Source organism: Ambystoma mexicanum, chromosome 5p (assembly GCF_040938575.1).
Source record: "Ambystoma mexicanum isolate Mex_15411 chromosome 5p, UKY_AmexF1_1, whole genome shotgun sequence".
NCBI classification, from domain to species: Eukaryota; Metazoa; Chordata; class Amphibia; order Caudata; family Ambystomatidae; genus Ambystoma; species Ambystoma mexicanum.
The window spans coordinates 133,022,543-133,033,280 of record NC_090930.1 but is presented as its reverse complement, the minus strand read 5'-3'; the positions used below and the strand labels follow the sequence as shown (position 1 = coordinate 133,033,280).

The window sequence follows — 10,738 nt, the reverse complement described above, 5'->3', positions numbered from 1 at the left end:
CAATATCCACAGAGAACATGTTCTCTCAAAGTCCGAAGTAAGTGATATAGATAGGTATATAGCGAGAATGCCAACACTGTACGCACATTAGCGTGACCTAATGCAGCCAGAGGAGAGGGAAACTACTTGGAGTTTAGCAGAACATCCAAATGGTGCCACAGTGGCCATGCACGTGAAGTATCCTGTCATAGGGTGGTACAGGGTGTGCTTGTAGGCATACTAGCTACTAGCTAAATGCACTGCTACTGTAAGTGTCCACCAGGGATGGGCCCCCTAGAGCTAAAATTCCTGATCTAGAGTGCTTTTTTGTCAGTGCCCCACAATTTAATATTTATTTATTTTGATGTTGATTTGTATGACATTGAAATGATGGGCCCATCATAGGTGTATGTTTTTGTTTGCATGATCCTACTAGATCAACGTAGATGCTCACTCTAGCTGTTTTTCTTTCTTTTAGCCGTTTTACAGCCCCTAAGAACCAGCAATCCCACAGACACAGACTGCTGCCTGCTTGTGGTCCTCTGCCCCAGTATTGGAATGTACACACACAAGGGGGATGAGTGCCCCTGGTGTATGTTTCTGGCGCTGTGCCCGTCACACACATGCCTGCAAGACCGCCAGCTGGTCCAATGTCCACAGGGTTCCTTTTTTCCAGAGCAGGCTTTTCAACCCAACCGAACTGCATGCTGGGACACATAAGGCAGTAATGTGCATCTGATGCAAAAAGTCAAACTACAAGCTCCAGCATGCAAAGTGCTTTTACCAGAATAAAAAGACCGAACTGAAATAGACGACTGATCTGGGGCGGGATGTTGGTGATGTCATATCTCGGGGTGACACAATGCGCTCAAATGCCGGCAGCCGGTGTTAAACCCTGTTTTTTGGTGCCGCAGCACCGTCTCCTGGGATACAGAGAGGGCTGCGCCGTAGCCCTCAGCATGGTCCCTGTGCCCTCCACTGGGCTGGCCTCGGAGTGGGTTTCCTGGGAGCAGACCCATCCCACTGGGCTGGCTGCAGCTCTGGGCCCTGCCCCCTCGGCTGTACTTATAGCTCGGGATCAGGCTGGCACCGCAATCGGAACTGCCAGCCCACTCTCCCAGTGTAACACCCAGTGTAACAGAGAGCATGATGTCCCGCCGTATCCCCGGGATGCTCCGGCCTTTGCTCAGCGGACTGGGCACGGGCAGGGGCCGGTGCAGGCAGCCGCTGGCAGCCGCGGGCCAGACGCCGGCGGCCTCCAACACCGCTCGGCGGGAGCTTTGCTGCACAGCCCATCTGCAGAGCAGCTCTGGAGACTCGGGGTAAGTGGGCTCGCATACAACTAAGTAGGTGTCCTGCATCCCCTGAGACAGAGGTCGGGGCTTCTCTGCTCATTTAAGGTACGCGAGGCGAACAGACAGCGCTTTAATTTTCAAAAAGGAAACAGACATTCACCATAATAGGCTTTAAGTGGGCCGGAGCTCAGCTCATTTTGGGTAAAAAACCTGCTCTTGCGCTAAGACCTTGACAAGACTCCTTAACCCTACTGTATTCATGTCACTCTGTGTGTCACGCTACATTTGCTTAGTTTTCTAGTTGTCCTACTTTCTATTTGTGCGCCACTTTCTATTTGTGTCCATTTCAATCACCCTCACACTTTCGTTCACTCTGTATAGATTTCTCTTTTTTTTCAGAGCCTGAGCCTTTGGAGCATGGCGCCTTGAAACCTCTCGGTCAGTAATTCCAACCAAAAGCTCAGTATATTCTTGTACCCACTTTAAGTTTGTCAACCTGATCCAGCTATCTCTCAAACACGCTCATCAATCACAGACTGATTCTTCCCTGCTTTGCCACTTTTATTGTGGCAGGCTATGAGAACTTTCATTTTTTTTGCAGATAAGGGCCAGTGAGAATACATTATTTGTCCAGAATCACACACTTTGTTTAAACAGTGAAGCTGAGATTTTAACCAACTGTGTAATTTAGGCAATTGGCCACATACCTTCCACACTCTAGTTTGAGTAAAGATTTTGGTTTTAGATTGCAGGAACTACAATCTTATAGAGGTTAAGTGCACATTTCACAACTCACATAGTAAAGCAACCCGACAACATATGAATCTTCATAAACGAATGTTATGCCAAAAGAGTATCATTGTTGTTTAATTTTCCACATGCTGAATGGGAGACTACAAATGTCAGATTGCAAAGGAATACAATCCTACACCATTATACTTTCAACACTTGACACACAATGTTATATTAACATGTATTTGCATAGCGCCTCGTTCTATAGGTTATGGCGTCGAAGTTCTTTGCCTAAAGGAGGAGTATGATAGAACATGCAGTAGTGGTGGGTAGGGGCAACGTTGGGTAGATAGTTGGGATGAGGATGGAGGATAGATAAGATGCTCTGGAAGACATGAGGAGGATAAGCTGGAGGAGCTATGTGTATAGATGGACCACATTTATCGAGGAGCTAAAATGTATGCTATTGGACGCAGCGCTGAAGGGAGAGATACCTGAGAGTGGTGGTCACCGTATCTAATGAATTTACTCACCTCACCCTGTTGTGCTTGCATATTATGTGCTCAAATATTTATACTGCGTCCATCGCTATGGTAGTGGTTTCACGGCATCTGTCCTTATATGAAAGGTGCCATATTGTGACCCTACCAGCGTGTCGCCCGACCTTCTTCTGCAGAAAGGAAGTTGAGTTTGGGGAGCAGATGACAGGAAAGAGAAATTAGACCAGAGAATGACCAACATCACAGAGAAAAAAACATTGAGATGATTGGGAGGGGATAGGATTGTCATGGGATGAGTGGGAGGGGATATGATTGTCTTGGGATGAGTGGGAGGGGATAGGATTGTCTTGGGATGAGTGGGAGGGGATAGGATTGTCATGGGATGAGTGGGAGGGGATATGATTGTCTTGGGATGAGTGGGAGGGGATAGGATTGTCTTGGGATGAGTGGGAGGGGATAGGATTGTCATGGGATGAGTGGGAGGGGATAGGATGGTCATGGGATGAGTGGGAGGGGATAGGATTGTCATGAGATGATTGGGAGGGGATAGGATGGTCATGGGATGAGTGGGAGGGGATAGGATGGTCATGGGATGAGTGGGAGGGGATATGATTGTCTTGGGATGAGTGGGAGGGGATAGGATTGTCTTGGGATGAGTGGGAGGGGATAGGATTGTCATGGGATGAGTGGGAGGGGATAGGATGGTCATGGGATGAGTGGGAGGGGATAGGATTGTCATGAGATGATTGGGAGGGGATAGGATGGTCATGGGATGAGTGGGAGGGGATAGGATGGTCATGGGATGAGTGGGAGGGGATATGATTGTCTTGGGATGAGTGGGAGGGGATAGGATGGTCATGGGATGAGTGGGAGGGGATAGGGTTGTCTTGGGATGAGTGGGAGGGGATAGGATTGTCTTGGGATGAGTGGGAGGGGATAGGATTGTCTTGGGATGAGTGGGAGGGGATAGGATGGTCATGGGATGAGTGGGAGGGGATATGATTGTCTTGGGATGAGTGGGAGGGGATAGGATGGTCATGGGATGAGTGGGAGGGGATATGATTGTCTTGGGATGAGTGGGAGGGGATAGGATTGTCTTGGGATGAGTGGGAGGGGATAGGATTGTCATGGGATGAGTGGGAGGGGATATGATTGTCATGAGATGAGTGGGAGGGGATATGATTGTCTTGGGATGAGTGGGAGGGGATAGGATTGTCTTGGGATGAGTGGGAGGGGATAGGATTGTCATGGGATGAGTGGGAGGGGATATGATTGTCATGAGATGAGTGGGAGGGGATATGATTGTCTTGGGATGAGTGGGAGGGGATAGGATTGTCTTGGGATGAGTGGGAGGGGATAGGATTGTCATGGGATGAGTGGGAGGGGATATGATTGTCTTGGGATGAGTAGGAGGGGATACGATTGTCTTGGGATGAGTGGGAGGGGATAGGATTGTCATGGGATGAGTGGGAGGGGATATGATTGTCATGAGATGATTGGGAGGGGATAGGATGGTCATGGGATGAGTGGGAGGGGATAGGATTCTCATGGGATGAGTGGGAGGGGATATGATTGTCATGAGATGATTGGGAGGGGATAGGATGGTCATGGGATGAGTGGGAGGGGATAGGATTGTCTTGGGACTCTGGAGAGGACACCTTGGTTTAGAGCAGTTTCATTGTGATGTCAATATCTAGAATTGACCAAACGTGGTGTTGGATGTAGTTGGATGTCGAGTGGTTGCGTGATGGACTTGAAAATACTCAAGCAGGGCCTGGTCGTGTGTATGAGCTTCCACCGCATTAGTTTGTAGTTAGAAATTCCCTACATCAAGGGAGAGCACTGGGTTTGCCAAGCCAGCTGAGAGGCATCAAGAGTCGGACGTGTACAGAGGTATGCCTGGGGAACATGGGGTTAATCGGTATGGGATTAAGTGGTTAAGGGGTATGGGAGTGGAAGAGGAGACATGATGGATGTGTGTCCTGTAATATTAGGTTCTGTAAGAGATGAGCTAGGTAACAATCACTGTAACTTATTTTTTTTAATTTATTTAAAATAAATACATAAATAAAATAACATACATAAAAAGTAGCTCAAGCCTCCAGCTAGGAAGATAATTACAATCCTAGACGGAACCATTCGAGCCACTTGCAGTATGTGAACCCTGGTCTTGGGAGCAAGACCACGCAGAGCAACAGAGGTTCGAATCCCGGATCCGCGCTTGGAAACCAAGGTCAGGTAGGGGATTAGGCACATTATAAAAAACCATTAAAATCTAAAAATATGAACTCCAACACACACTAGATGCCTAACAGCAACATCCTCCAGCTCAGACTTAAAGACGCAGGCTAGCAGAAATTGTGTAATACGGGCACCTGCCTAAAGTGATTGCTTGGCAGAAAACATACAGCTACGCTTGTGTTAAAATGACTTTTGCAAACCAAAGTAACCAAAAAGTGGATGGGGGAAGAAGGAAAGGGTGGGGAAAATGATGTCGCGCACCTCAAACTCCTTCTGATGCATCTAAAGGGTCCTGCAAAACCATTTTGTAAAGTTGGCCCCCTTTTGTGGAGGAATAATGCAAAGGGGGCCATGGATTTGTCTGTTGGCAACTATACTAAATAGGGCGGAGTGCATTGTGGGGCGTGTAGTCTTGTTGCGTCAGTAGTAACTGCTGTGGCCTTCTTTTTGGGACACTTGCACATAAACTCTGAGTGAGGGAAAGTGCATTGTGGGATAAGTTACTATAGGGCCACAGTGCATTCTGGGATATGCTGTGTGTTGGAACCTCTCTTCTGAGTGAGGTATAGTGCATTTTAGGGCATACCGTTCTGTGGGGGAAGGAAAACGGGGGACTCAACAACACAGAGCACTTTGATGTAGGGGTTGTGTCTAGGACTGTGGTTCTGTCCGGCGTCCTTTTGCACCAGGGTCCCTGTGACCCACATAATTGCAATATACATGATAAGGTTAACTTTGCTATGTTCTGATTCACGTCATGACTCAAAGGGCTTTCACATGTTGCATAGTGGCACGTCACGCTGCAATGCAGTGATGTACGGTATGGCCATCAGCACTGACTCAAGACTAGTGAATTAAGCAGTGTTCACAAGTGTGATGGGTGTCCCTCCCACGTGTATTGCCCCTTTAAAATGGGCCATGACGGTGTCATGGCCCAAGCTAATAAAAGGAGCTCCTGCAGGCACGTGAGACAGAGCGGCTGCAGACTCCCAAAGAGGAACGACTGAGTCCGTGTCTCATTATTGATGTAGGCCGCAGGCCTACACGTGGAGGCACAAGCCTGCACACCCTGATGCCGTGGGACCCGCATGCCAGGATGGCAGCCGATGTCCGCACGGTCAGAGACCTGGCAGGCTGTGACCCCACTTCATGGTGCTGATGCCCCATAGCACCAGGGGCCCTGCCAGATGTCCAGGGCAGGCCCCAACCCCCACACATAGTGGGACTATATGGTGCTAACAGAGATAGCACACAGGGGCACCTGCCGGATGACCATGGCAGGCGACCCCCAACAATGGCGACGAGGACGACGAGTCCGCATTGCCTCCCCTGCTGCCTGTAAGTGGTGATGGGGCGGAAGAGGAGTGTTTGGCCCCACCGCGGCTTCGCGTGGCCTGCGCCTCACCGCCACGGCTTGGCCGGTGTGGGCCCGGGCTGCCCCGCAGTGGGGTACACTGGAAGAGGAGCGTTCGGCCCCACCGCGGCTTCGCGTGGCCTGCGCCTCACCGCCCCGGCAAGGGCGGTGTAGGCCCGGGCTGCCCCACGGTGAGGTACATACCCGGCGGCGTCCCGCCGCAATGAGATGAGGAAGGCGATTTGCAGCATCCATCGCCGCACATGGGGGAGCAGAAGCTGTAACAAAGCGGCATGTGGCAGACATCGCTACGCAACAAAAGCCGATGCGGGAAGAATGCCAATTGGATTTTCCCGGCCGCGGCCCTCTGAGGAGGGTGCTCGTGCGGCGGGGGTGTTTGTCTCGTTTGCAGCCCTTCCTGGCCCACCTCCCTCTCTGGGGCAGCATCTCCCGGCGCCGGAGAGAGAAGAATAACGCGGCCGCAGCTGCAAGGAGGTGGAGCGGCAGGCCACCGCTGCAGTGAGTGGATGTGCCCTGCAGGCCTCCGCCCTGGCGACCCCCAACAACTAGTTTTGCTGCATTGTGAAAGATGTGCAGCTCGTCTTGGGAGGATGGCTCAGGGGCAATGTGCTTGCCTTGGAAGCAAGACGACACGGAGCAACACAAGTTCGATTCCCGGGTCCGCGCTTAGAAACCACTGGGTATTAAGGGCGTTATAAATAACCTATCATATCATATCAGCTAACATCGGTTTACCCTTCCGAACATCCCAGCATCTCTACACCAGCACCTTTGCCTGCACGCCACTAGCCTCCCTGCCAGTGCTTTAAGTCTCCAAAAAGTGAGGCTGAGCTGGGGCCCTCTGGTCCCACCAAGCTACGCCGCCGGCGGGTTATCATCCCCTGCCACAACCTCGACGGGAAATGAGCCCGCCGGCCGCCGCCCATAAATAAGTCAGGCAACAGAGTCAGGCAACAGGCAACACTGTGACTGGCAGAATGGCCACCCAGTCGCAGCGTCACACATGAGCGACGCTGTGACTGGCTGACACTTCTGCCAGTCACAGCTGCACGCACTGGAGTTAACTTCCCCGGCCGGCCGTCACTGTCAGCTTTCCTTCTCTTCAATCACCGCTGCGGCGCCAAGTCCGACCCCTGCTGCTAAATTTCATTAACAGCAGGGGCCATTGAAGGGAAGATAAGAAAGCTTATAGCTTATAGGCTGGGGGGAGATTAACCACTCCAGTTCATTTCTGAGGTCTCCACCTCACGGGATGCAGCAGGAGGAAGCAGCACACTGATCACGGTGCATCAGTGCTCACCGCTTTATTCACACTCTTTATTTATCTATTTATGTTTTATTTTTTTATTTTTAAAGTAATGGTCCATTTAAGAACCTTTGTTGTGGACAAGGGCTTGAAAAGGCACATGTGATACTGAAAGCACATACAGAAAAACTAGTTGCCATAAAATATGTTGACAAAAAAGATTTGTGCACTATTTCAATAGTATTTATATGTCCGCGTTTGGTGTGCTAAATGCATTTTTTTGTTGTTGGGACAAATGTTACTTTTCACTGGCATCATATAAAGCATGCCTTTGTTAATGCGCAAGTTTAACATTTCACATTATCTTTTGTTATGATTAAGTCTTGAAAGACAGCCTACAAGCAATTTTTTATAATGTTGTGGAATTGCATTCTGGTTATTGTAGGCTTCAAGATGGGGTGAAAATACAACATGTGTACTCTTATTTTTTTTTTCTTAATATATTTCTATAAGGATTCCTATATTGCAGTAGTACTTCACTTATGATGTGTGTACTTTTCAATTCTGATTTATAAAACTGAGTATTGTTAAAAGCCTAACCTCGTGGTGAGGAGGGGAAGGATCAGAGGACAAGTTTGTTGGGGCGATTTCCCGGTTCCATGGACGTGGGAAGAGAGGTTGCTGGACTGAAACTGTTCTACCTGCCCCGGCGCTGGTTTTCAGGGTACAAGTTGAGATTACATGTGGGTTGACAGTGTCCGCCCACTTTTTTCACAGTGCCAACTCCATCCCAGGGGGGATAGAGGAGATGGAGAGCAAGAGGGGGTCTAATACCAACCTGTGGGTGGCAGGGGTGAGAATCGGTAAAGACAAGGATCTCAGAACCAGCCTGGGGGGTATAGAGCAGATGGAGAGGGAGTCTAGAACCAGCCTGGGGGTAGAGAGCAGATGGAGAGGGAGTCTAGAACCAGCCTGTAGGGTATAGAGCAGATGGAGAGGGAGTCTAGAACCAGCCTGGGGGGTATAGAGCAGATGGAGAGGGAGTCTAGAACCAGCCTAGGGGTATGGAGGTGATGGAGAGTGAAATGGAGTCTAGAACCAGCCTGGGGGGTATAGAGCAGATGGAGAGGGAGTCTAGAACCAGCCTGGGGGGTATAGAGCAGATGGAGAGGGAGTCTAGAACCAGCCTAGGGGTATGGAGGTGATGGAGAGTGAAATGGAGTCTAGAACCAGCCCAGGATGGCAGGGATGGGGATGGGTAGCGAGAGGGATCTCAGAACCGGCCTAGTAATTACACCAACTGCCCCAGTTAAGGGTCCAATAAATAAATAATTACCTTGAGCTTTGATTTGTTACACTTTAAGGCATGTAGCAAGTAGTCTGTTACACGATATGTACTTATTAATTTGGCCAGACTAGTTTTACATGTTCCTCTTTAGGTCACGCCCATCAATGAGGCCACACCCATTAATTATTAGGCCATGCCCCCAGATGAGGGCTCCCCTCAATTTCTTACCCCACTTAAAGCACTGCTCCCTGCCTTTGCACAACATGCATCGCACAAATCGAGCACTCTTTGCATCCCCCAACTCCATCACCCACTCTTCTGCTTCACCATACCTCTACACCAGCCTTCACGCTGGCAATGAGCCCCTAGCTCAAGGCTGGACTGGCCTACAGGGAGCTCTGGAGATTTCCCTGTAGGCCTCTGCACTCTGGGCCTTTTTTGTGTGTTATTTCCAAATGTTCCCCTAGGAAAAGCGTTGGGATTGCTGAAAATGTGTAATATGGGGCTTCTTTGAACATTACTTCCAGGGCCTCTTGCTTTCCAGCCCACTCCTGCCCCAGCATGATGAACATCAACACCCAGCAAGACCCATGCTTGCTTTCTTTCTTTCTTTCTTTCTTTCTTTCTTTCTTTCTTTCTTTCTTTCTTTCTTTCTTTCTTTCTTTCTTTCTTTCTTTCTTTCTTTCTTTCTTTCTTTTTCTCTTTTTCTCTTTCTGATTTCTGCCTTCCTGTCTTTCTCTCTCTCTCTTTCCCTTTCTCTTTCTCTCCCTCTTTCTCTTTCTTTCGCTTTCCTTTTTCTCTTTCTCTCTCTCTTTCCCTTTTCTCTTTCTCGCTCTTTCCTTTTTCTCTTTCTCTTTCTCTCTTTTTCCTTTTTCTCTTTCTCTTTCCTTTTTATTTCTCTTTCTCTTTCTCTCTCTCTTTCTCTATCTCACTCTCTCTTTCCTTTTTCTCTTTCTCTCTCTCTCTTTACTTTTACTCTTTTCTATTCTGTGTCTCTCTCTTTCTCCAATCAGCTCTACATCCTATTTGGAAAGTTTTGTGCAGATTCATCGAATAGCACAAAAGTTATCAGAACCTCAAGACTGGCGGACCCAAAGCGCCAAGAAGCCACGCAAGGTCCGATGTGAATGGAAAGGCTGCGCTGCGGCAGGATGTAACATAGGCGCCGCAGCGGCTGCTCGCTGCCATTCGGGACCCGCATTGCAGCGAGGAGAGGAGCTGGGCGTGTAGGGATATGGGTCTTTCATGTGGGGGCGGGGAATTCCCTGGAAAGCAGCGCGGTGGGCACGGCTACTCTGACTACAGCACAGTGCCTTATTGGAAATGTAGTCTGGTAGGGACCTCTATACTGAGTGAGCCAGAGGGCATTCTGGTATTTGTAGGGAGGTGGAGCTCTGAGATTGCATGCAATGGTAGACATATAGTCAGGCAGAGGCATGCATACTTCTAGAGCGTTGCATACATGTAGTCCAGTGTATGTTTGCAATGGTTGTCAGAAGCAAAGTGCATTATGTTACACGTAATCCAGTATGTAGATCATATGTACTTATGCCAGGGTATATTTACTGAGTGAGCAAGAATGGACTCAAACAGGTGTGTGCATCTATACTGAGAAGGATACAGCATATTTTGAAACTTGTAGTGCTGCCACAGCATCACTGCACGATAAGAGAGCATTCTGGTACATGAAGTCTTTTTGGGTCTCAGCACAGGGTACGACAGCATGGTATCCCATGATGATATTGGCGGTAAAACGCTGTTGAGAAAAAGATGACTGCATGCATTTTGGGTCATGTGTTCTGAGTAAAATAAGGTGTACGGTGGGATATGTAGTTCCCGGGGCGGTGGAATCTGTACTGAGCGAAGGAACACACAGTCTGGAATGTGATAGGTGTGCCTAGTGAAGAGGCTGTACTTAGCCCTCGAGGCTGTATCTGGCAGTTGAGACTGAGCGGGCAATGCCTTATGTTGGATAGGGCTGGCCTGTGTGGCTGCACCGTCATGTGCCTCTCCTGGCCTTGCTTATGGTAACAGCACCTGGGCATGTGAGGCAGAGACACAGGACCTGCTATGGCCGTGGCA

The 10,738-nt window shown here is 49.2% G+C and overlaps 1 protein-coding gene across 1 annotated transcript in view; it reads left to right on the top strand.

The window, feature by feature from the left end:
* The first annotated feature begins 938 nt into the window (after window positions 1-938).
* Window positions 939-10,738, top strand: part of LOC138480784 (adrenodoxin-like) — a 364,929-nt gene continuing 355,129 nt past the window's right edge. Inside the window, exon 1 of the mRNA XM_069612526.1 lies at window positions 939-1,301. Coding sequence (XP_069468627.1) covers window positions 1,126-1,301 — 176 coding nt within the window. The 5' untranslated portion in view covers window positions 939-1,125. The remainder of the gene's footprint in view (window positions 1,302-10,738) is intronic.